General features: G+C 39.4%; 2 protein-coding genes across 4 annotated transcripts; one reads left to right on the top strand and one right to left on the bottom strand.

The window, feature by feature from the left end:
- Positions 1-34: 34 nt before the first annotated feature.
- Positions 35-10063, top strand: LOC147850463 (paired amphipathic helix protein Sin3-like 4). 3 transcript variants are annotated; one of them, XM_087336195.1, is made up of 22 exons: positions 35-668; positions 1908-2048; positions 2124-2298; positions 2448-2546; positions 2655-2801; positions 2884-3169; positions 3246-3379; positions 3564-3639; positions 3715-3744; positions 3850-4079; positions 4172-4326; positions 4448-4569; positions 4711-4965; positions 6621-7400; positions 7512-7645; positions 7739-7839; positions 7929-8067; positions 8148-8297; positions 8499-8665; positions 8756-8867; positions 8959-9088; positions 9319-10063. In XM_087336195.1, the coding sequence occupies exons 1-21, from the start codon at positions 604-606 to the stop codon at positions 9082-9084; spliced, it is 3624 nt and encodes a 1207-aa protein (XP_087192321.1). In that variant the 5' UTR covers positions 35-603; the 3' UTR covers positions 9085-9088; positions 9319-10063. The 3 variants fall into 3 exon arrangements, with proteins under 3 accessions (XP_087192321.1, XP_087192322.1, XP_087192323.1); XM_087336196.1 differs by having other exon boundaries at positions 9418-10063; XM_087336197.1 differs by lacking the exon at positions 3715-3744.
- Positions 10064-12658: 2595 nt separating this feature from the next.
- On the bottom strand, positions 12659-15843 carry LOC147850464 (dihydroflavonol 4-reductase-like). Its single transcript, XM_087336410.1, has 6 exons — positions 15645-15843; positions 15266-15438; positions 14346-14546; positions 13405-13564; positions 13046-13238; positions 12659-12946 (listed from the first exon to the last, which is right to left on the bottom strand). Exons 1-6 carry the CDS (start codon positions 15757-15759, stop codon positions 12808-12810), a joined length of 981 nt encoding a protein of 326 aa, XP_087192536.1. The 5' UTR covers positions 15760-15843; the 3' UTR covers positions 12659-12807.
- Between the last annotated feature and the right edge of the window lie 10406 nt (positions 15844-26249).

Raw genomic sequence — 26249 nt, forward strand, 5'->3', positions numbered from 1 at the left:
GATTGAAAGCTTCATACTTCTGAAGTTCTCTCTGTGTGTGTGTGTGTGTGTATGTGTGCGTTCTTCTTCTTCTTCTTCTTCTTCTTAACAATCACAACCACCCAACATCTGCCTTATTTCTCCATGCCCATTGCTACTTCATAGCTTTCTTCTGCTTCTTTGAGACCTGAGGTAGAAGGAAGATCATCCACTCGTATTAATCCCCTTGTTTATTTTCTTCTTCTTCTTCTTCTTCTTCTTTTCTCTCTCTCTCTCTCTCCCCCTCTGCCATGGTCTTCTTCCCCAGTTGAAGCACAACCAAGGAAAGGTAGACAGACTGGAAGGAATACACTCTGCAATCTAATTTCATTCCCCCCTTTCTTCAAAGCTTACCCGGTTACTCTGTTTGTAAAAGGATGGCTCTTCATTGACATTTTCTGCTTGGCAAGAAGATCTACCAAAATTTCCATTCAGTGAGAGAGAGAGAGAGAAAGAAAGAGAGATGATCTGCAACGAGAGGAGAATAGAAGAAGATAATCCCTGAGAAGAATTATTTTTTTTCCCTTCTAGTTTGTGTTATCTATCTATACTTTCCTATCTTTTTATATCTATCTATATAGAGATATGAAGCATGAAAGAGAAGACAATACTGATGCTGGTCCTGCCTCTAAACGACTTCGCGTGGAAGAGTAAGAGTTTTTCTTTCTGTTTCTAAGCCCTGGGTTTTCCTTACGTTTTACCTCTTGATTCCTTTTCGTTTTCCGAGGTCTCAAGATTTCAAAGAGAATCTTGCTTTGTTTTGGAAATTGGCTGATTTTCATTGGTTCGGTATTATCAAATGGTTTCGTGCTGATTTCTTTGCTTTGTTAATCTCAAAATGTTTAGGGGAAAGCATGATTTACCAAGAGTAATCAAGTGTTTGCCATTAACTTTATTTTATAAATCTCAAGATTTCATGAGAAAATATTGCTTTGTTTTGAAATTTGGCTGAGTTTCGGAAATTTCGTGATATAGATTAAGAAGCATTATGTATATATGTCTATGGTAATCATGATTGAGTAATTTTTTCCTGTTTCTAATTTTGTAAATCTCGTTCTCTTTTACACTCTGGTTGAATTTCAGAATCTGTATGATGTCGCTGAAGAAGCTATCTATGCATATTTATTGTATACCTGATCGAGTTTTTGTTTCTGTTCTTTATTTTTGCAAATCTCAAGATCTGGTTGAGTTTCAGAATCTCTATGATTTGAATGAAGAAGCTATTGTAAGCAGGATCAAGTGCTTTTCTCTGGATTTTATTGTAAATCACAATTTTTATTTGAATATTTATGGCATGCATTTAGGAGCTATTGCGATGCTTCTATGGTAAGCATGGTCAAGTGTTTTCAATGATTTTGGATGTTGTTTGGAATTTCATTATTTCATTAGAAAAGCATGGTTGTTAAAATTTGTTAATCTTTATGGCATGAATTAAGAAGCTATTGGTATATTTATATCAAGCATAGCCTTTGGTGTTGGTGGTGCTTGTGGTTCTCTTGATTCCAAAAGAAATGATTGCTTTATTTTGAATGTTGATTTGAGTTTGAGAATCTTTACCATGTGACTAAGATGAACTATTAGGTAACATGCACTCAAATGCTTGCTACTGCTTTCTTGTTAAATCTCAAGATTTCAAGAGAAAGGATTGAAATTCGTTTTGAGTTTCAGAATTGTTATTTCGTGATTTAAATAGTACACATGCCCAATGTAGGTTTTGAATTTATGACGGGAATTAAGAAGTTACTAATATATGTCTATATAAACATGATCAAATTATGTGAACATGTTTGTCATGCCTAGGCGACTTTCTGAATCTTTATAATGGGAGTGTAGAGCCTACAACCTGCCCATGGCTTGCATGATCATGATCTAAATGTGATGGAAAACAGGTCTAATCAGCAAGGACAAGCCCAAAGATTGACTCCAAATGACGCCCTTGGATACCTTAGAGCAGTGAAAGAGATGTTCCGAGACAATAAAGGGAAGTATGACGAGTTCCTCGTCGTCATGAAAGACTTCAAAGCTCAAAGGTAAGAACTTGTCTGTTAGAGAGATCTTAGGTTTGATATCTTACATCATTTTTCTGTGATGTTGATTCTTTGCAGAATCGATACAGATGGAGTAATAGTAAGAGTAAAAGAGCTTTTTAAAGGTCACCGTGACCTTATCTTAGGCTTCAATACTTTTCTTCCAAAAGGTTATGAGATAACGCTTGAAGAAGGTCCAAAACGGCAGCCAGTGGAATTTCATCAGGCCATTAACTATGTAAATAAGATCAAGGTACCACCTGGATTATTTTCTAGATGTTGGAACACACATTGGCTATGTAAATAAGATCAACATGCCTCTGCATGCCTTTTGTATGCACTAAATCATATAATCATTTTCTTTGTTTGATGACCTATGTGGAGCTATTGTATTTTTTCCAGTTTAGGTTTCAACATGATGAGACAGTTTATAAAGCATTTTTGGAAATCTTGAATATGTATCGTAAAGGTAGCAAATCAATAAGTGAAGTGTATAAAGAGGTATGCTGTATTTATTTTACTATAGTTTTGTGCTCTATCAAATGTAGTACCAGATTTGGTATAGAACAGACATATTCCTATACTCATTTCAATAGGATTGGGTACCAGGTTTCTATAATATTTAAAGAACATGCAGATCTTCTGGAAGAATTTGCATGCTTCCTTCCAGATACTAATGGCTACGTAAAGCCCCATTCTAAAGTTCAGGATGACTCAATTTTACCTCACAAACCACAGCTTGAAAGGGCTATTAAGGTATTCCTTTCATCTCTACATGATACTAATTTACTGACAATGTGCAAGGCGTAATTTAAGTGGTTTTTGTGTCTAAAACTAGAGAGAGGCAGTTGAAGCTTTACCTGAAGATGAATGTAGCTCAGAAAGACCTGATACACATAATCCTGGTGCTATTAAGAGCAATAAAGATCAGCACAAGAAGCTACAAACAGAACCACACGGAATTGAAAGAAAGCATAAGACGTATCCAGAAGATCAGCAGCCTAACAAATGTAAATCTACGAGAATAGCAAATGATGCGACTTGTACATTAGAGAGTGTTAAAGGAGATCCATGTGTTGGAAACAGTGCTGCCTGTCCTTCAGCTGAAAAGAAACTCTTGAAATGTAAGCATTCTATGCATCACTCGAATGCCTTGTTTTTAATTCTGAAGACATCTGATTTTGAGCTCTAATGTCTCAGCTGTGCAAAAGCAACATGGTTTCTTTGAGCTGGTGAAGGATACATTACAAAATGCAGAAACTTATCAAGAATTCCTGAAGTGCCTAAAGCTCTATAGTGAAGAAATAATTACACGAGAGCGATTGAATTACCTGGTTTGTGTTCTCTTTTATGCATAAATAATTAAAATTTTTATGGGATGGTTAGTCCAGTGGTCTGGGTGCTTGCTTTGTAAGCCAAAAATCAGGAGATCACATCCAACTTTTGTTTGCCACAAATAGCTCATTAAGAGAAAAAACTTCCTACGTTGACTTTGTAGTAATGTTTTACCATCTCCAGGTTGATAAAATGTTCCTGAAGTTTCCAGATTTAATTAAAGGCTTCAACGATTTTTTGAGACATTGTGAATTGAATGGTAAGAAAACAGATTTTTGAGTTCATGTAGGCTCCTATATATCAATACTCATTCATATTACTTTTTTCTTGGCAGATGGATATCTTGCAAACATTGTTCATAAAAGTAAGTTCAGAGATGATGATGTGTGTGTGTGTGTGTGTGCGTGTGTGTGTGTGAGAGAGAGAGAGAGAGAGAGAGAGAGAGACGTTGGATGAAATTTGACACCAGGTGATGGATCTAATCTAGTTGCAAAAGAGTGGAAATGGGACAAAGATGCTGTTGATAAAAACAAAGGGGATGCAGGACAAGGTATGGAGAAAAAGAAAGAAACCGACAAACATCCTTTGAGGATTTCCAATACCACCAGTGGAAACAAGTATATGATGAAACCAATTTCTGAGCTAGATTTAACTGAGTGCAAGCAGTGTACTCCTAGTTACAGGCTTCTACCAGAGAATGTATGTTCCCTCAAAAATGAATTTGTTCTCACTTACGCTATTTCAAATGCATTGGCTGTCATTAATATTGACTTAAAAGTAAATACTTGCAGTATCCAATACCTAAGGTCAGCTGTCGGACAGCTGTAGGAAATATTGTGCTCAATGATTCCTGGGTGTCAGTTACTTCTGGAAGTGAAGAAGCTCCTTTCAAGCATATGCGCAAGAATCAGTATGAAGAAAGCTTGTTTCGATGTGAAGATGATAGGTAGTTTTTTTAATTCTTAATATAAGCTCTCTTAGTTTAAATATTATTCAAAGATATAATTGTTATGATATGAACTTATGTGGTGGATGTAAAAATATATCCATGAACCCAATATACATAGGTTTGAGCTTGACATGCTTGTGGAATCTACTGGTGTCACAACAAGGCGCTTAGAAGAGTTAATGAAAAGGATGCAAGATGAAAACATTAAAGAACAAATTAGTATTGATGAATATCTAACAGGTACTTGCTTGTTTTGAGAACCTAGATGCAATGCATATTGTAAGCTGTGTTGGCCATGATGTCATTAGGATATATATATATATATATATATATATATATACGAATCTTCCTTCCACTTATATCTATTTCACTATTTCCCAGCTATTCAGCTCCGCTGTATTGAACGCATTTATGGAGATCATGGTCTTGATGTTCTCGAGCTGCTGCGCAAAAATCTGACAGTGGCATTACCCATTGTGATGAATCGTCTAAAACAGAAGCAAGATGAGTGGTTAAAATGTCGGGCAGATATGAACAAAGTTTGGGCTGAAGTCTATGCCAAGAACTACCACAAGTCACTCGATCACCGCAGCTTTCATTTCAAACAGCAAGATAAAAAGCGTTTGTGTGCGAAAGGTGATAAAAGACATATAGATAAAGCTTATCTGCACACATTCATATCTAAATTAAATGATAGAGGAGAGCTATCATACAAGGTCAAAGCATATTAAATGTCAATATAATGGGAATCTGAATGTGCATATGCTCCATATCCTATATGATCATGTGTTCCATCTGGGGATTATCTATCTATTTATCTTGATTAAACTATGGGAGAGCTGTGAGGAAACTGGTGAACACAAATCTTCTGTAATCCAAAATAGGGAACCTGTTAATAACACAGTTGTTAAAGGTGTTAAAATTAAAGAAATATATTGTTAGTATACCAAATTACCTTTAGTTTAAGCACTCTAACACTCAAACACTCTAGCACACATCATATCATTTGCCTCTTTTGCTGTCTGGATGTGACTCTTCAGCCACTAGATCCGCGAGCCAAATTTTGGGTTCTATGAATCATATTCATGACTTAATATTCCACATTGATGTCTTGACCTGGTCATGTTCCCCACCCCCTCTCTCTCTCTCTCTCTCTCTCTCTCTTGGAATAAGAGGAGAGGTGTCGTGAAGAATAAGACGATGATGGTTAACAAAAATGTTGTGTGGTTGTGTGCTAATGCTTCTCTTCCCAACTATAGGACATGCCCCTATGTAGATGCCCCCATGCATATGAGTTACTTACTATGCATGTCCACCCTGTCCACGTCCATCCCCAGGGACATCTTATGAGTAGGTTGTGACCATTGATCAAATCCACCTATGAGCATGTTCATCCATTACTTACTACTTTATTTTGTGTACAGAAGAAGCTCAGAAAGTTCCTATGTCCTTTCGGTTGCATGGCTGTACCTTGAGTCGAGGGATGCACCTATATACATAACAAGACTGTGAAGGCATCTTCATTTAAACTTGCTTTAAAGCATAGAGGTTTATTATGCATGTTTTTTGCATGGACTTTCTCTTCAGCCACTCACTACATGGTTCAGACATTGGGCCCTGGGGATCGATGGTCGACATGATATCCTCCTTTGACCACCAGAACTTACTGTAGAGCATGTCATCCACTACTTACTTTCTTGTTTTGTGTACAGAAGTTCAGAAAGTTCGTGTGGCTATTTGGTTGCATGAATGTCAGTGTTCCTCAGATCTTAATTATCTTGGAATTGAGGAAGCACCTATATATTTAACAAGACTGAAAACATCTTCATTAAAACTTGCTTTAAAGCATAGAGGTTTATAATGCATGTTATTCCATGGATGTGGCTCTTGAGCCACTGGCTGCATGAGTCAGACTTTGAACCCTATGAACCATACTCATGATGTTCAGTCTACATGAGACGTGATATCCTCCCTTGGCCACAGGACCCCACCGTAAAGCGTGTCCTCCTTTAGTTACAACTTCGTTTCATGGACAGAAGGAAGTTTAGAATGTTCTTGTTTCTATTTGGTTGCATGAATGTCAGTCACTTCTGAGACCTTAGTTATCTTTGAGTTGAGGAGTGCGCCGATATTTTAAGGAGGTGGTGTCATATCTTCTTTACAACCTGGTTTAAGGGATTGAGGTTTACAATGTATGTTATTTTACATGATAATTTTACTAACATACACAATTGTGCCTTCTGTCAACTTTGGCATGTGGCCTAATGCCAAGAGTTCTCTTTTGTTTCCAGTGCTTCTGGCAGAGATCAAAGAGGCCAATGGGAAAAACAGGAAAGGTGATGAATTTATACTGTCTTTAGCAGCTGGAAATACAAGACCGTTCATTCCTGATCTGACATTACAGTATCCGGATCATTGTATGAATGAGGATCTATATGAAATTGTTAAGCATTCAGCTGATGAGATGTGCACCACGTCAGAACAAGCAGATAAAATTATGTCTCTTTGGAAACAGTTTCTTGAACCTATATTTGGTGCCTCCCATCATAAAGAGAATGCTTCACGGAGAGTAATGATGAAGCCTGCACGATCTCAAAGTTCTTTTGCAACCAATAGTGATGCTAAAGTGGACAGAGATGGAAGAAAAGTAGTGAGAACTACAGGCGATAACCCTAAGAATTCACAAACAGGAATCACAAGCCGACCAGCTTTGAATGTTAGTGAAATGAAGCGGGAAGCTGAAAAAAGATTGACTGTTTCACACATAAAAGCTGATTCAGTGTCAATAGATAATTCCATACCTGACATCAGTAAAAATGGATGTTCAGGAAAAGTAGAAAGAGAGGAAGGTGAGCTTTCACCATCTCAAGATGCAGAGGAAAACCATGCTGGAGTTGATGGTTCTGAAGATAGTCTACATCCACCTTCTCTTGAGAATGTGAGTGCAGTGAAGGTAGCGCTATCTCAGGATTGCCTTAGCAGCGAGGAAGAAAAGGGTGCAGCGGACGGTGGTGACCTGATTGAAGGTGAAGATGGAAGTTTGCAGCGAATTAGTGGTAACTTTGAACCTGGTGAGATGTCATGTTCAGAGTCCCTGGAAGATTGTAGAGATGAACAGATTGTCAAGAAAGATACTAGCTTCAAAGGGATTCAAAATTCTGACACAAACCGATTTTTAATAGGTAATGATAGGCGAATTTCTAGATGCAAAGCTCTTGTGCTTCACAATCCGCCAATCTCTACTAGTTTAGCTGCAGAGGATTGCAAGCTTTTTTATGGGAATGACAACATTTATCTGTTATTTAGGCTTCATCAGGTAGTGATACCTAATTCTTTTCCAGACTATCCTTTTTGATGTGATGAGAATAAATACTGAGTAACTGGTCTTTTATAATACCATTGATTACAGGCACTTCATGAGCGTATACATGCAGCTAAGATTTATGCAGCTGCAACTGAGGAAAAAATGAAAACCTCCAAGGAGATAGCTTCTCCTGAGCTGTATCACAAGTATGCAATGATTCTTTTTGCATTTATGCTGTCAATTCTAGTTTTTAAAAATCCATGTTGTAAATCCTTCTTTTCCATCAACTCTCCAGATTTTTGCAGGCTCTTTATGAGCTCTTGGATGGGACTGCAGATAATGCTAAATTTGAGGATGTTTGTAGGTCAATCATTGGGACTCAGTCATATCTCATGTTCACAATGGATAAACTTATTTTTAAACTTGTCAAACAGGTATGCGTAATATAGCATTGTAGGGTTAAAATTTCAAGAATGAGTTTTTTCTAATTAAATGCAATGCACTGGTTTTGCAGCTCCAAGCTATAGCATCTGATGAGTCTGCATCCAAGTTACTTATGCTTCATGCATATCAGAAATCTCATGCCCATGGTCTTGTAGATTCTATTTATCATGCCAATGCATGTATGGTATTGCATGATGAGAATGTCTACAGATTTGAAAGAGTAAGCAGTTCTTAAGATATGAGAGAAATTTGTTTTTGTTTGTGATTTCTACTTCTTTTACAGATAAAAAAACATTAAAAATTTACTCGTGTAAGTATGTATGCATTTAACCTGTCTCTTTCTCTGGGTAGTAAAATGTGCATACATCTATAGCTTTCTGATTTCAAATAGCATGCTGACCATGTTTCTTAAACTGCTCAGAGATTGAAACCTACCAGTCAGCTTTTTATCCAGCTTATGGATGCGGGTCCTGAAAGATCAGATGTCTTTGCAAATGCTGTAGAAACGTCATTTGCAAAGTATCTTGATAAGTTTTTGTGCAAGGAGCCACTTCATAGAGAAGAAAGGCCTCCTATTTACTTGAAAAGGTGAATTGTGCAAAGCTCTTTTTATCTAATTGTGTGAATTCTCATGAATTGGGAGACATGCTAAATGAATAGCGCGTTCTTCATGGACAGGAACATGGTTCGTTATAATCTAAATTATGAGCAGAACGGACTTGTAAATGCCCTGGAAAATGTTGATATTGTAAATGGGCTAGAGTACAAGATATCCTGCAATACCTACACGGTAAGTTAATGTATATACTTTCCCATGCTAGTACTGAACTCTTTTAAGGTGCTTGCCATAAACTCACATATAGATGTGTTGTTGCAAACAGGTTTCATATGTTCTAGATACAGAGGATTTTCTCCATCGGAAGAAGAGGAAGAGGAGAGTTGGTATTTCTGCTCGCATTGATGTGCCTAGATTCCAGAGGTGGCTTGATAGACACATAGATCTCTAAGCAGGTAAACAATAGTGGTATATGATGCATCCAAAGTGGTGTGTGCATGATGTGATTGGGAAGTTGGCGTGTGCATGCTGTAGCCAGTAAGTTGATGTGTGCACGAATGGTGCAATGGTAAGTTGGTATGCACTCAAATGATTTGTGGTAAGTTGGATTACACATGATATGAATGGCATGTGGCCATCTTGCCTGCATCTCATCTTGATCATATTTATGTGATGCTTTGCACAGATGCGATCCTTACACTGAATCTTCTATACAAAAGTCGTGTACTCCAAGGATGTCAAGCCATAGCTTTTAAGGCTATAATGTTGTAATTTTGTTTATTAGAAGAGGACGTCAACTAATGCTGGAACAAGCACATTTTCGGAAGATGCTGATCATACATGGTAAAGAGAGAAAAGAAAGCAAGAATTGGTATGGATTCCCACTCTGTACTTTAATCTGCTACAAGAGAAAAAAGTTGACAGGATAAATGTGATATATATATATATATAGCTCATTCTTTCCTCCATCACCATAAATAGAATTCTAAGTATGATGATCATATCGTCTTGATATGAATAAAGAAAAAGTATATATACGATATATATTAGCATGCAAGTCACAAAATTAAGTTTGTGATCATTTGTACCAAGTGGCTACCGCCAATGAATAGTCTTTGAGGTGAAATTTGTTGTTTGTACATGGGACAGAGCCTCCCGCCATATATGATACAAGTTCCCTCTTTACGATTCTAATATTCGGAAAGAGCTAGTTCGTAACAATTTTTTTAGGTAGATTTGGAAAACATTTTTTTGAGTGTATCAATTGCGAATGAGGAATAAAACGTAATGGTTCTCCCTCTTAACCAGCCAAGTGTAGACATTTGAGCATAAAAGTAACTTCATGGTATTGAAAGCTAGAGATGTGCTGTCTCTAGTTGTAACCATTTGTATTGAGTGATTCAATGTGATGAAAGGAGTTTTTTGGCTTTTATCCGAAATCTTCAAGTCAAGAAGACTAAATCATTTGTGGGTTTTATAGACCATTTTGACGTCTTAGAAACAGTGAATGTGTTTCTTTTTTGGTATATGGCATAAATAATGTCTTTAAAGATTTAGGATAAGGTATGAATACCTCAATCAAGAAGGGTGGATCATGTTTCAGTTCCTCTCTTTACTCTCACACAGTTTTGTTTCAGTTTCTTTCTCAAACAATGGTAATATGGAAACAATCGCTACAAGAATGCATTTAGGACCAATTTAGGTTCAGCCTAAAACAATCATCTGCATCATGCTAAGTATGGCAATTCTATGATGCCTTTGTACACATCTCTACAGTGTACATTATGTAGAAACACATCTATATAAAACAATGCACGTAGGACCAATTTAGGTTCAGTCTAAAACAATCATCTTAATCATACTAAGTATGGCAATTCTATGATGCATTTGTACACATTTCTACAGAGTGTATCTATATTAATAGAGAAGCAAATTTACGTGACTTGGTGAAATCTTTCTTCAATGAAGTTTGTTAATTTCATTTTTGTTCATAGAAATCGCTTGTCTACCAAACTATAGTAAAATATCCCTTGAGCTCCAATGTTTCAACAGGTTGAAAAGAGCTATCCATTGGTGAAGAAATGTGGGTAACTAATTGTGAATTTATTGTCTTGCTATAACCTATGTTTAAATCTCTTATTATTATTGTTGTGCACATGTTAATGGCATATTTTATTTCTATGTTTATTCTTGGAACTTCCAGAAAGAGTTTCTTGGTTTTGATAGCACTTTTTTTTATCCTTCTTTGTTTAATGATAGTCATCAATAATTATTGGTTTTCGTGATTGATCAATTGTATGGGAAAACATTTTGCAGCATGTGGTTTATCTTCTCTATCACAAAGAAGCCATTAGTTTGTATTTCAAGTGTTCTTCTCATGCTACAAAATAAGTAAGACTATTTTTATACAAATTAGGAAAAAAATATTAAATTGAACAAATTTTAGGATTCAATTTGTTGTTCCAGAAGCACAACGTATGATAGCATAAGTTGCAATCAAGCACTTGAAAGAATTCACAGAAATTACAAGATGTCCTTATATTTATTCTGGAAAAACAAAACTTGTCAGGATAAAGTTCTGCAAATAGACATTTTCTCTTGTTTTATCCAAGAAAGAATTCGTCAAAGAAACATTTCTTAGTTATATAGAATGGCATGTAAGAACAAAGAAGGCAAAAAACAATTGTAGGGCTCACTGTTGAGATCAATCAATTCTGAATGTTCCAGAGAAAGAGAGAAACATCAAAGTAGCAATGTAAGATTACAAGAGAAGAGAAACATCACCTCAAAGAAGATGAGAATAATGTGGAGATTAAACTTTCGAAAAAACCAATCACAATAGGTGCTAGCCCTATCTTGATTATTGGTAATAAAAACCAACTCATTTTAAAGATGGGAATTCTTTGAAGCATTGAAAACCTTATATAGGCTACACAAATAAATGTTCTTGTAGATAGAAAAGAAAACACTCATCAGTTTTGCTATTTATGAGGAATATGATCTAATGTTGGAGACATTAAAAAGTGAGTCTACAAGCTAATGATTCCCTTAAAATTTATACACTCAAAGTCTAAGGAAAATACTTTCAATGTAAAAAATAAACCATGATTCCACTTATATCATACATTGTTTCTTCATCTTCAATAGAAAGAACAAGGTTAATGATGACTAGCAATGGGCCCACTTCCGACTCAAACTAAACCGAACTGTTAAACCGTGGCTTAATGGTTTATTGGTTCAAAGATAAATAAACTGTTAGGTTTGGTTTCAAATGTTATGATCCGGTTCGGTTCAATTTTGAATTTCATGGTTTATCAATTTATCAGTTTCAGTTTAAAGGTTTATAAGTTAAAAAATATTCTTAAAATTTCACCTCTAAGCTCTAATTTTGAACTTTTAATTTTAAACCTCTAGGCTCTAAAGGGTTCAGTTTAAATGGCTTCATAAATTTTAAGCAAATTGGTTTGGTTTTTATTATAAATAAATGGTTTGGTTTGGTTTGGTTTCAAGGCCAAGAAACCGAACCGGGCCATTGCTAATGATAACCATCTAGTATGATTATTTTTAAAGATCCTTTCCTTACATGGGATCAAACTCATAGTCTAATGGTTTCTCCATTGTATATGAGTTTTCTATGTGATATTCTATCCTACAAAGAAATGAATGGTTATATTTCATGACCCTTCACCTAGGTGAGATCATCATTCTCACAATTTAACCATTTCTCAAGTGTTTATGGACCTTCTACATAATCCTCCACTATCCACTAGGCCATCATGACAAACTTCACATCATTGATTTCGTATCTTATCTTTTACTATCTTTGCAAGAGAAATGAAGGATTATATTTTATGATTGTTGTATGACAGACACATTGTTGATTCATCGTGTATGTTCAGGACTTTGCATCACACAAGCGGTGCGTGCTACAACTATTTAGTATTTGTGGTCCACAAAACACACACAAAGCAACAAGTGCATAAGGATATTATGTGCATACATTATTAATACTAATTGATCTTGTGTTTAACTAAATAAAGAAATTGCATCCTTCTCACTTCAGGAGAATAAGTGACCCTTCTTTCATGGTCTCATTTTTAGTGAGAGGAATGTTAATTTTCAGTGAGGTTCTTGGTGTTTGCACTTCAAACCCTCTGAGCTGAAGTATTCATATTCAAAGAAGCCCTTTCTCTCTACAACACTTGATGGCACCATCGAACATGTCTTCGAGAGTATGTTCATATTCAAAACCAAGGTTTTTAAGCTTGGACGAATCGAAATAATGGAGCACTGGCTCCCCCAAATATGCCAAGCTACAACAAAAAGACAAAAAAACCTCAATCATGTGAGCATAAATAAACAAGAAAGACAAAAATAAAGTTTGAAATAAATGTTAACACATTTGCAATTACTCTGTTGGGATTTTGAACTCGGGATATCGTTTGGTGATAAGATTCACCACATCTCCAATGGATGCATCCGTCGAAGAGCATATGTAGCGACCCTTTGCTGTAGGGTGGTCATACAGAAAGATAAAAGCCCGCATCACATCGTCTATGTGGACGTACGATAACCGTTGGAGGAATGGTAACTTGAAATGCTCCCCTAAAGAATGATCGCGTAAATTACATCTTCATTCATCATGCATTTTGTGTACATGGAAGAACTTTAAAGACCAATGTGGAGAAAATACTTACTATGCCTTCAACACCTCAAAAATGAAAACAATTTGACGCCTGAAGTAGAGAAAAGGGCTGTTTAGACATTTTACCTGTGATAAGGGCCACCGAATCCTTTACACTGTTGGGGATCTTTGAAATCAAGAATGGCCCACTCACGAGGGCCGGGTTGATAATAACCAAATCCAGATTATGGTCTTGTGCAAATTGAGCAGCTGCTTTCTCTCCAAGAGTTTTTGCCACAAAGTATGGCTAGAGAAAATACCATCACATTCAGTAAACACACACATAGCCAAATGGAACTTCTTTCATCTTACCAAACTAAAATACAGGAAACTCAACAGATCAAGAATGCGTCATTTCATTGCTAAGCCCAAACTTCTGAATTCAAATAGGAATCCATTAAAATCAAGTAATCAATTAATTCTTAAACCCCAAGAGGCTAAACCACTAAATAAAAGCCCACTCAAACCATTCGTGGACTTCAAAATAATCAGACATTGATTAGAGACTCTTAAATTCATAACTGGTACATCCAAGTAATACATGTTAGAGAAAAGTACCAGGATACCCCTGGAAGTTCGTCTATTTACCAGAATGCCCCTGGGAGTTCCAAATTTACCAAACTACCCCTATGTCCAAAAAATTACACTTTATAAAGTAATTATAAAGTCAAATCTACAAACCCTATTTACCAAAGATGGAAGAAATGGCCCGAACTAGCCCTATTTACCAAAGATTTGAGTGTATAATTACTTTATACAGTGTAATTTTTTGGACATAGGGGTAGTTTGGTAAATTTGGAACTTCCAGGGGCATTCTGGTAAATAGACAAACTTCCAGGGGTATCCTGGTACTTTTACCATACATGTTATTCAACAAATAGGCTACTACTTCAAATCCTAAAACCTCCTAACCCAGAAAATCCTAAAGCTTCCTAGGCCTTAAACTTCAAATCCTACAACACTGTACCCATTATTCAAGCACTAGATATTTTTTTTTATGTTGAAAATACTGACATATGAGTGCTTACCCAGCCAGGGAGATTGTTCTTAGTTACAAAGTCGACATCAGTCCAACACGTCTCATCATATACTTTATCTGGCACCTCCTCGCCCCCAAATCGAATGGCAGCTAGGGATGAAGTGTGGACAACACGCTTTACCGATGGTGATTTGATACAAGCCCTGAGCACATTGAGAGTACCTTGGATAGATGGATCGATAACATCCCTCTACAAGAAAGTTAACACATAAATGTCATATGGTGAGTGATTAAGAAACCCATGACCTATTCATCAAAAGAATGGTTAAATAAAATTGGGTTCACCATTCAATCGAATTCCAGAACACAATATGAGTGCTCAAATCTAGTCTATTGAAGGAATGAATGGTTGAATCGAGTTCAGTAACACCATACAAATGAGAATGTCCATCTATTAGTGAAATAAATACTGAATCACGGCCAAGGTCATTATAAGAATAAAAACCTTAAAATCTACCAATCAGATGAATAGTCAAATCAAGCCTGAAAACAAAACATGAATCAAAACCTTAAATCTATTGATCAGATCAATAGTTTAATAAAGGATGATTACATTGCATGAAAAAAGAAAACCTATAGTTCAATTCAGCCCAAAACATAAATTCTTATGTCATCCATCAGAAAATGGCCAAATCAGCGAGTCCAAGATCACCATATAGATATAATTTTAGTCCACCAATCAAATGATGGACAAACATCTTCCTTTAACAATCAAATTAACAAACCGATCAAACAAGCAGATGAATAAAAACCTTAATCTATCAATCAACTGAAAGAAATGAGTGAATCAACAGCTTAATTGAACAACCCAAGGCATGGATGAAAATCTTATTCTTTTAGTGAAAAACAGAATATATCAATCAAATGAATGAAACATTAAATCTAGTACGAGAATATGTAAGGACCAACCTGTGGATCTTCAACAATGAAATTGGTAGGGCATGCCAAATGGAAGACACCATTGCAACCCTTGACATGCTCATCAAAGTCTCCCTCCACAAGAAGATCACCTTTCACAATATCCAAGCGTTGAGCCAATGCTGGATCAATTTCTAGCAAAGGTTGCAGATCTTGCTTATCCTCTGGCATTATTAAAAAGGCCTCACATTATTATTATTGTTATTGCGAAAATCTTTTTTTTGGCCAAATTGACAACATTATAAATACAAAAATGGTAGTAGAAGACAAGATGCGGGAAGAAAAATTGTGGAAATAAAAATAAAGCTATTAGGAAGAGAAGAAAAGATATGAGAAACGAGGGCGGAAATGGTGAGCAATATAAGTGGACCTGGGTTCAATACTGCAGCTCGCACTCTGTATCCTCTTTCCAGGAGTCGCAAGACGAGCATTGACCCGAGATGACCTGAGCTACCAGTCACCAACACTGTGCTCTGTGTTTCCATGGAGACCTTCCTCAAACCCCCTAAGGCTCTAATCCTGGAAACCCTTTTACCTAAAACCCTAATCCTCGAGCATTAAAAAAAAACCCAAAACCCTGATTTGATTAAATCCCTAGATCCTTGCAGCTTTCAAGCCAGACATCGGTGGCATATGTGTATATACAGAGAGAGAGAGAGAGAGAGAGAGAGAGAGAGAGAGAGAGGGAGAGAGAGGGAGAGAGCAAGTTACATGTGTGTATGAAGGTAGAGGTGGCATGTCTCCTGCACGAGTTCCACGTTCTGAGTAGCGTAGCCATAGCTCATTACTACTGCTTAGAAAATGATGGAGAGAGAATCGAAGGGAGTGAGAGAGATGGGGATGGGATGGGATATGTCATTTGTCCAAGCCGTTTAAGCCTTAATTTTGGTTTAGGAACTGGTTTGGCTCTAAACGGTTCGGTTCGGCTCGGCTTGAGCCTAGCCAAATCGAACTCAAACCGGTTAAGGGGCCATGCCTGGACTTTTATAATGTATCTATATACTCTGTGTAGTGCCAATATGTATCTATATAATAGGTTGAACACCTGTTTCCAAGAGCATAACTTGATAGGAGGTTCGTGTTACTTAGTGTTGGGCAAAGTCCCAAGAACAGTGTCAACGTTCTGGTTGCATTGGGACTTTTTGCTGACCAACCGGAATCTAGCCGGTTCATATTTTTCGAACGGGCTATTTATATAGTTTTGAAAAAAAGATATATAATAGAAAAACACTTGTATGTTTTTCTTTCCCCCTTCTTGCCCCCCTTCTTCGCACTGCTCCCTACTCCTTGCTCCTTGCTCACTGCCGCTACCCACTGATTGCACAACATTTGATGTTCACTACCCCACCACTCTAAAATATGTATTTTGTTTGTTTTTCTTTCTCTGTTTCTTAATTATCTCTATTTCTCTCCTTTTCTCGTTGTTTGAATCGGTTTTCCTCTCGATTTCTCTCTGTTTGAATTTGTTTGAGTGCTATGCGCATGATGGTAATCCACTTCCGATTCATGTGAAGGTGTTTACTTGGTGGTCAATGGTGGGTGGGTGGCATTTGGTGTCAAATTTTAAATGTCTATTCTTGTGCCATCTTAGGGCTACCCCATTGCTGCACACACCTACAACTTGGAATGCTTACTCTTACACTCGCATCTAATATTTCCTTAGGGGTAACATTATTCATCGTCATAGGAAGTGTGAAGTTGGTATCGTTGTCTTCGAAAGGTGTAGCCAGTAGGTGTCTAATCATCTCGATTCTAAGAATCTGAGCATTCTATTCAAGGGATAACCATTGTGGGTTTCATGTGTCTACATTTTAAATCTCCATCTAACCATAACTATAGAGTAGTGATAATTGGTATTGAAGGATAATAACTATATTATTTAAGACTAACCGTCCCTTTTGTTATTGACATGGATACTTTAAGTTGGAACAAAACTAGACTAATCTTCAAAGGTCCCTTTTTGTGTCACAAAGATCAGATATCTTTTTTGCTTTTTGCTTCCACCTTGTTTAAGCATGTTTTAAAATCAACAAAGGGGTTTGTTGGCCCTTGCATTGCCAAAATCATGGTAGTTTGAAATTCCTCGTCCACATTATTTGCCCATCACTCATCCTAAAAGAGGCACATATTCCCCTGAGGCTACGTCGACGGGAGAACAGAGGAACATATGCGTCGACAATAGAGGGAGGATCAAATGACGACAACAGAGTCATCGAACAACGACTCGGTTGTGAGGAGCGATGGCCACAGAGGGATCTTCAAACAACGACTCGGCTGCTTCAGACCCTGCACGAGCATCATCCCCAAACCTTCTAGACAACAATGGGACACAAGTATGTCATGAACATCTATTTAATCGCATTGATACTGAAACAGAATAGGAAATACAAGGGGTGGACAATCGAAATGGTCCCTCGATGCATGCAATGGGAGCCTTTGTTCTCTCCTCGGAAGAAGAAAGCCTTATGGAGAGTGAATTAATACATCTCAAACGGGAATCTGTTGTGGTGAAAGTGGTGGGTAGTCGACCTAATAGAGCAATGTTGCGTGATTGGCTGCAAAGCTGTCTATAAGAAGACCTTGGTAAATTGAAGGACATTGCATTTATGGGAAAGGGGTTCTACCATGTCACAATGATGCCGGAAATGAATATATGCAAAATTGTTGAGAACAACCTACTGATTTGGCACAATGCGAGAGCCCTAGAGGTTAGGAGAACATGCATCATGGAAATTGGAAGCAAGGACGGAAAAGTAAAATAAGTCTAATGCAATAGAATAATCAACGAATAAACCATGAAATGAGTAAGAATGAAGATGGATGGAAATTTAACACTTATAAATGCAAACAAAAAGTCATGGTCGGATAAGAATGGCTCCCACTTAGAAACAAATACGCACTCTTAACCTTAGAGGATAATGAAAACAAACCTAATGAAAGGGAAACAATAACGAAGGCAACTCATGAGAGCAATTATGTGGAAGCAATTATGTGGAAAAACCACTGGAGCCCACAGACTCCAAACTATCACAATATGAGAAAGGTACAAGTAGAACCTCGGAGGCAACGACCTCGAGCTCTGTATCTTCGCCAACTGGAGGTTACAACAGAGTATCACTCTGTATCTCACACTCTCTCTCTCTGTCGCTTACTGTACAACAGTTACAACAATATGACAACAACAATACAACCACACTCGATAAAGTGATTGCCCTAAGTCATATTTATGCTTATATGAAATTAGGGCTATTCACAAATATAGCCTCAATAGGCTTACTCCAAAAACATATTTACAAATATGTTTTCTCTTCCGATTCTCACTGGGTCCTCTTTATTCATCACCGGATCCCATCCGGAGGGACCGTTTTCCCAACAAACTCCCCCTTCACTCCAGCATGGGATGTCTCGCAAGCTCGATCCGCTTTCGGCACGCGTCCAGCTTGTCGGTTGCCAACACCTTGGTCAACATATCCGGCCCGTTCTCCTCCGTGTGGATCTTTGTCAGCACGAACTCTTGATCTTCTACTCTCTCTCGGATCTAGTGGTACCTCCGCTGGATATGTTTCGTCCGGGAATGGTAGGCCGCGTTCTTTGCAAGGTGGATGGCACTTTGACTGTCGCAGTAGAGCCGATATTCCTCATGTTGGATCCCTAGCTCTCTGATGAAGTCCTTCATCTAGATTATCTCCTTGCTGACTTCTACAACTTCCATGTACTCCGCCTTCATGGTTGACAACGCAACCGTCTTCTGCAGCCTCAACTGCCACGAAACAGCTCCCCCTGCATAAGTCATGACATATCCAGATGTAGACCGGCTGGTATCCGCATTAGCCGACATATCCAAATCCGTGAATCCATCAAGTTGGGGATTACCGGAGCCGAACCGGAGGCACATACTTGTGGTGCCTTTCAAATACCGGAGTATCCACTTGACCGCGTTCCAGTGCTCTCTTCCGGGTTTGCTCATGAACCGGCTTACCTCTCCGACTTTATATCCGATATCCGGCCGGTTACATACCATCGCATACATCAAGCTTCCGACGGCAGAGGCATATGGTATCTTCGTCATATCCGTTTTCTCCACCTTTGTCCTTAGACTTTGTTTTCCGGATAGCTTGCAGTTTGCCGGAAGTGTCGATTCGACTGGCTTCGCCTCCGACATGTTGAACCGTTGAAGCACCTTTGTCACATACTTCTCTTGTGACAACCATAATAGCTTCTTCGACTGGTCTCAGATGATGTGCATTCCCAATATCTGTCTTGCTGAACCCAAGTCCTTCATTGAGAAGGTCCGATTCAGAGCCTTCTTCAGCATCCGAATCTTGCCTTGGTCTCGTCCGACGATCAACATATCATCCACATATAGGAGGAGTATGAAGAAATCTCCTCCGTCAAATTTCTTCACAAACACGCAGTGATCGGCCTGCGTCTTATGGTACCCTTGGTTGGTCATGGAGTCGAACTTCTGGTACCATTGCCGGGGAGCTTGCTTCAGTCCGTATAAGCTCTTCTTCAGCCGGCACACCAAGTGCTCCTTCCCTTTCTTCTCAAATCCTTTTGGTTGATGCATGTAGATCTCCTCTTCGAGGTCACCATGGAGAAATGCCGTCTTCACGTCCAGTTGCTCTACCTCGAGGTCCATGCTTGCCGCTATTCCGAATACCATCCGGATGGATGCCATCTTTATTACCGGGGCAAAGATCTCATCGAAGTCCACTCCTTTCTTCTACTGGAAGCCCTTGACCACGATTCAGGCCTTATACCTTGGTGGATTTCCGGCATCTCCCGGTTTCAGCTTGTACACCCACTTGTTCCGGAGTGATCTCTTGCCTTTTGGCAACTCCATCAGTTCATATGTGTGGTTCTCATGTAGGGAATCCATCTCATCTTGCATGGCACTCAACCACTTGTGGTTGTGGGTGTCTCTCTTTGCTTCTTCGAAGCTTTCCGGCCCCCCCTCATCGGTTAGCAACACATGCTCTGCATCCGGAAATCTCCGGGGGGTTCTTCTCTCTCGGAGAGGATATCTCCATCCTTGGTTTCTGACTGCTGGTTCCTCCATTTGTTCCTCATCCTCATCCGATTCGGGATCTTGTCCGGTTCCGACCGGTTCGTCGAGTGTCATCCGGTTACCGACTAGCGTCCGGTTTTCAACCTGGTAAGTCCTTGTGTCCTCAAGCCGGTTTTCATTGAATGATCTGGAGTTCATCACCTTCTTCTCCGACTCCCAGTCGGCAATGGTTCCATCTTCCATGAAGACTATGTCTCGACTCTGGAACACCTTCTTGTCGATCAGATCCCAAACCCGGTAACCGAACTCATCATCTCCGTATCCAAGGAATATGCATGGCCTGGACTTCGGATCCATCTTTGCCCTCTTGTCCTTGGCAACATGCACATATGCGAGACACCCGAACTCCTTCAGATGATGGTAAGATACATCTTTATTGGTCCATACTTTCTGAGGTGAGTCTCCTTCCAAGGGTGTTGAGGGTGATCTATTTATCACATAGGTTGCTGTCGTCAATGCCTCAACCCAAAACTTCTTGGGTAACTTTGCATGTGCAAGCATGCTCCAGACTCTCTCCATTATGGTTTGGTTCATCCTTTTGGCATCTTCGGCACGGTGAACTCGAGCCAGATTCCCTTCCACCGGCAGTACTCCTCGAAGTGCCCCCAGTATTCTCCTCCGTTATCTACTCGAACCGCCTTCAACTTTCGGCCGGTTTCTCTTTCCACTCTCGCGTGTAGTTCCTTGAAGACGAATAGCACCTGATCCTTCGTCTTCAACGGTGAGACCCACAACTTCCGGCTGTGGTCATCTATGAATGTCACGAAGTACTGCGATCCGGCATGTGACTTCGTGTCCACTTGATGCACATCAATATGCATCAGCTCCAATGGTGCATTTCATCTCATCTGTAGTTTTGACTGGAAGGAGGTTCGGTTTTGCTTGCTGGCAAGACAATCGGTGCACTTCCCAAGTTGCACGTCCTTCACCGGAATGAGATTGTCTTCGGCAAGTTTCTTCATCCCCTTCTCACTCATGTGACACAGTCTTTTGTGCCACAACTCACCAATAGTATTGGATGCTACGATCACTTCTTCCCGGCATATCCGGGCATTCATCAAGTACAATGTGTTGACCTTCCAGGCTCGAGCCACTATTAGGCTCCCTTTGCAGAACTTCATGACTCCATTCCGGATGCTACCTGTGTAGCCTTCATCATCTAGCTGGCCGGCTGATATCAGGTTCAGTCGAACCTCTGGAACGTGTCGAACATCCTTTAGCAACAACTTGCATCCGGTTGATGTCGTCAACAACACATCTCCAATGCCGATAATTCGGCATGTACCTTCATTCCCCATCCGGACACAGCCATGATCACTGACTCTATAGGATGATAAGCATTTCCGATCCGGTGTCAGGTGGAACGATGCTCCGGAATCGACAACCCACGTTGTCTTGTCGCCGACAAGGTTTAACTCATTCTCCTCAGTGATGAGCATCAATTCCTCTTCAGTTGTCACGATTGCCGACGTTCCTTTCCGATCCGGGCCTCTCCTATTCGAACCGTTTTGGTCCGAACTCTTCTTTGAATCGGTGGTGCCGGTTTCTTTCTCCTTCCGGAAATGCTGGCAGTTCTTCTGGAAGTGCCCCGACTTCCCAAATAGAAGCAAGTAGGCCTCCCCCTTGACTTCGACCTCATCCCCGACTTGTCCCAGTTTTGGGGACTCCAATACTGGCCTCTTCCATGACCAAGGACTTCGGATCGGTTCCGGACTCCCGGTCCTTCTAGCGAGCTTCTTCATCTAGCCAGCTTGATTTTACCCTTGTTAGGGACAACTGCTTTGCTTCCGGCCTGGCGTTGCCCAACGTGACAACTAGCGTCTCCCAACTATCCGGGAGGGAACTGAGCAGAAGTAATGCGAGTACCTCATCAGCAAGAGGTACTTCCAATGAGGTTGCCTGGTGGATCAGTCCCTCGAAGGCATTCATGTGCTCCGCCATACTAGAGCCATCCTAGTACCGGAGCCTCACTAGCTTCCGGATTACCAAAACCCAATTAACAACATTCTTGTTCTGGAACATGATGCCGATCTTCTCCCAGAGTTCATGATCCTTGCTTTCTTCATTGAAGTGGTTGTACAAGCTCATGTCGATGAGCATCGGATGTACGTCATTGTCTTCATGTGCATCACCTCCCACACTATGGCGTTGATCTTATCTGGTCTCTTATCCCCGAACTGAACCGGAAACCAAAGATCTTTAATCACCAGCATAGCCCTCATCTTCGACTTCCACACTGAGTAATTGGAGTTGATGAGCTTGAACATGCCGCCGAATGATTCTTCCATTTCTTGTGTTGTTCGCTCTGATATCAGCTTGTTGAGAACAATGCGGAATATTGCTCGGCCACAACCGAGTCTTGAATCACTTCAAAAGAGAATGAAACACAGAAATGGGAAATGGAGAGCACACAAGATGTTTATGTGGAAAACCCTAATAGGGAAAAACCATTGGAGCCCAAAGACTCCAAACTATCACAATATGAGAAAGGTACAATCAGAGCCTCGGAGGCAACAACCTCGAGCTTTGTATCTTCGCCAACCGGTGGTTACAACAGAGTATCACTCTGTATCTCACACACTCTCTCTCTGTCGCTTATTGTAAAATGGTTACGACAATACAACCACACTCGATAAAGTGATTGCCCTAAGTCAAATTTATACTTATATGAACTTAGGGCTATTTACAAATATAGCCTCAATAGGCTTACTCAAAAAACATATTTACAGATATGTTCTCTTCCGGTTCTCACCGGTTCTCCTCCGGTTTCTGGATTTCTTCTGGTTCTCACCAGGTCCTCTTTATTCATCACCGGATCTCATCCGGAGGGACCGATTTCCCAACACCTTGATCTGGAGTTCGGGCAAGGCGAATGAAGAAGGCATATGCTACATAAATGTGAAATTTAGGAAGCTTCCTAAACTGATCATGGAATTCATGGTATACATCCCTAAAATGTTGACACAGTTGCAAGAGGAAAATCTCCAAGAGAGGATATTAGCTACCATAGTGGAAGCGGAAAATGCATTGGCCGGGCCATAGAAGATGCAAGTTATATGAATCTTAGCTTGCTAACTTGGAATATACAAGGAATTGGTGGCACCCAATTCCAGATGAAAAAGAATGTATTGGCTGCTGAAATTCAGCATTGCACTGAGGCAATGGTGCCTGATGTTATCTTGGTGCAGGAGCACCATCTAGATGGGGATAAGATCGATAAAATTGGAAGCATTTGCCCTGGGAATTGGACCAATACATGGTCAATAACTACGGGGGTCGTGCTATCTACATAAGGATAAAACATAGTTGTGGGCACTTGGGCATACTGAACATATATGCCCCAAATTCAACTACTGAAAGACAAGAATTTTGGTTGCAATTAGTGGCCAAGAAACCATATGCTGAGTTGTGGATCATTGGAGGAGACTTTAATATGGTGGAGCATCCAGAAGATAGAAGAGGCAATGCAAATGGCACGGTGCATAGGGCGGAGAAGTATGCATGGGATAAGATTTGTTTAGCATATAATGTGATAGACTGTTGGAATGAACCTAACTTTCAAATGCAAAAAGAAAAATCTCTTCGATACTCTAGAGTAGGAGGAAGCGTGCATGGGAGGACGATGTCCAGGCTGGATAGATGGTATTTGGACCATTAGCTCATGGATAGGAAAGGCAGATGCATTATTTGTCTGGGTACAATGTTCTTTGATCATGCCCCAGTTCTGTTGCACATACAAGAAAACAATCAATGCAAGCTACATAATGTGAAGGTGAGCAAGGGATTGGTTATGGATACTAAATAGACCGATGATATACAAAAACTATGGTCTAATATCAAATGGAGGTACCTTGACCCTGCTCATAGGCTGGCTGGGAAACTTGAGGAATGTGCAGGGTTTTTTCGACAAAAAGCGATTGAAATTAGAAAAGAGATAAGGGAGAAAATGCAGAGAATGCAATGGTCACTCGCTTCTATGCAACGACTAAGAGAATTATACTCACATAATGTAAGGATTGAGGCTCGACTAGAGGAGGCCAAAAGCAAATTAGAGATGTACCAAAAACTTAGGAGTACCTATGCCTATCGAAGTAAGGCAACAAGCTGGATGAGGGTAGAAGATCGGGTTACTACAAGATTTTTTGAAGTTGTTAAATGCAAAGGATTCGGGATTCAACCTTCATGTTTAAAAAAGTCAAATGGCATAATGACCGCATGCAAAGAGGAAATGCTTGAAATAGCCACAAGCTATTATACTCAACTACTAAATGTATGCAATGAGGAACTGATTGATCAAGTTTCCTTTCGAAATATAATAAATAGGATACCAAGGAAAGTTATGGTTCAGATGATGGACCGACTAAATACCCCTATAGGTATGCATGAATTGTGGGATGCTATTGGGGATATGAACAAACAAAGCTGTGCAGGAATTGATGGATTTCCTATATACTTTTACATCAAATATTGGGATCTAATTAAGGATGACATGCTGGAATGGATGCAATACATTATGGTAGAAGGATTAATGCCCACAACGCTTCAGGTAAAGATTTATTTAATACCCAAGGTTCAGGTAAAGACATAACAACGCTTGATAATTGAAGACCATTGACGATTCTCACTAATGCTTATAAGATAATGGCCAAAGTTGTAGGTAAGAGATTGAAAATGGTACTTGGGGACATTATACATACAACGCAAACTGGGTTCTTGGAAAACCGGAGCATTGTTGACAATGTGATAACATTCTAGGAATACTCAACATGGGCGGAGGAGCAAGAAGTGGACCTAGCAGTAATGCTACTCGAGTTTGAAAAAGCATATGACAGATTTCATGGGATTTCCTAGAAGCAGTGATGGCAGCCCTAGGCTTTGAACAACAACGGATCCTTGGAATGGGTGCCTTTTACAGAGGAGCATCCAACCAGGTTTTAATGCCTGGAAGTATGGGGAAGAGGTTTAAGATGCTACATTCGGTACGCCAAGGATCATTGTAGCAGAAGGTTTGCATTATCAAATTGTCGATAGATCTTGGCAAATACAAGGCCTCACCTTGCATGATGATGAAGGTATGGTGCTTGATACGGCATATGCCGATGGCACAATGACCTATGTCAAAGGTGATGCACACAACTTGGGCAGATTGCAAAATGCAATTGATGAGTTTTGTAGGGGATCAGATGCTAAAATAAATTGGAATAAATTGGAATAAATTGGTGGGCATTTGGATCAGTAATAAGCCCATGTTAAATTGGGTCCCTAACCCCAATTTTAGATGGTTGAGGATAGGAGAAGCTCTAGATACTTGGAAGCGAAGCTAATATGGTGGACAAAATAAAAGCGAAGCTAATATGGTGGAATGCAAGAAAACTATCCTTTGCGGGCAAGATTGTGATTGCAAATCAGATTCTAATGGCCACTATATGGCATACTGCTGCATGCTGGATAATCGTGCCCAAGTCGATGAAATTGATAAAGAGTATTATCAGAAATTTCTTATGGGGGGGGGGGGGGGGGGGGGGGGGGGGAGCACAATCTCGTGAAGAATGTGCTTCACGATATAAAAATGAACTTAAATATTGTATTTAGTAATATTTAAGGAACTTGAACCCACACCCTTATATATGAAATACAATGTACATGCCACTAAGCTATTCTATTTATTTTTGGAAGTATTGTAAAGAATGTGCTTCATGATATAAAAATGAAGCTAAAATATTGTATTGAGTAAAATTGAGGGACTTGAACCCTCAACCTTGTATACCAAGCACAAGGTATATACAACTTAACTCAAGTCCCTCAACCTTGTATACCAAGCACAAGGTATATACAACTTAACTAGGTTAGTTATTCTAGAATGTATTTCCATCATTATACTTATCCCATGTCTATTTTCATACA

Source organism: Azolla caroliniana, unplaced genomic scaffold, assembly GCF_043228905.1.
Source record: "Azolla caroliniana isolate FFs.n. ecotype wild unplaced genomic scaffold, voAzoCaro1.0.p SCAF_21, whole genome shotgun sequence".
In the NCBI taxonomy this organism is placed as follows: Eukaryota; Viridiplantae; Streptophyta; class Polypodiopsida; order Salviniales; family Salviniaceae; genus Azolla; species Azolla caroliniana.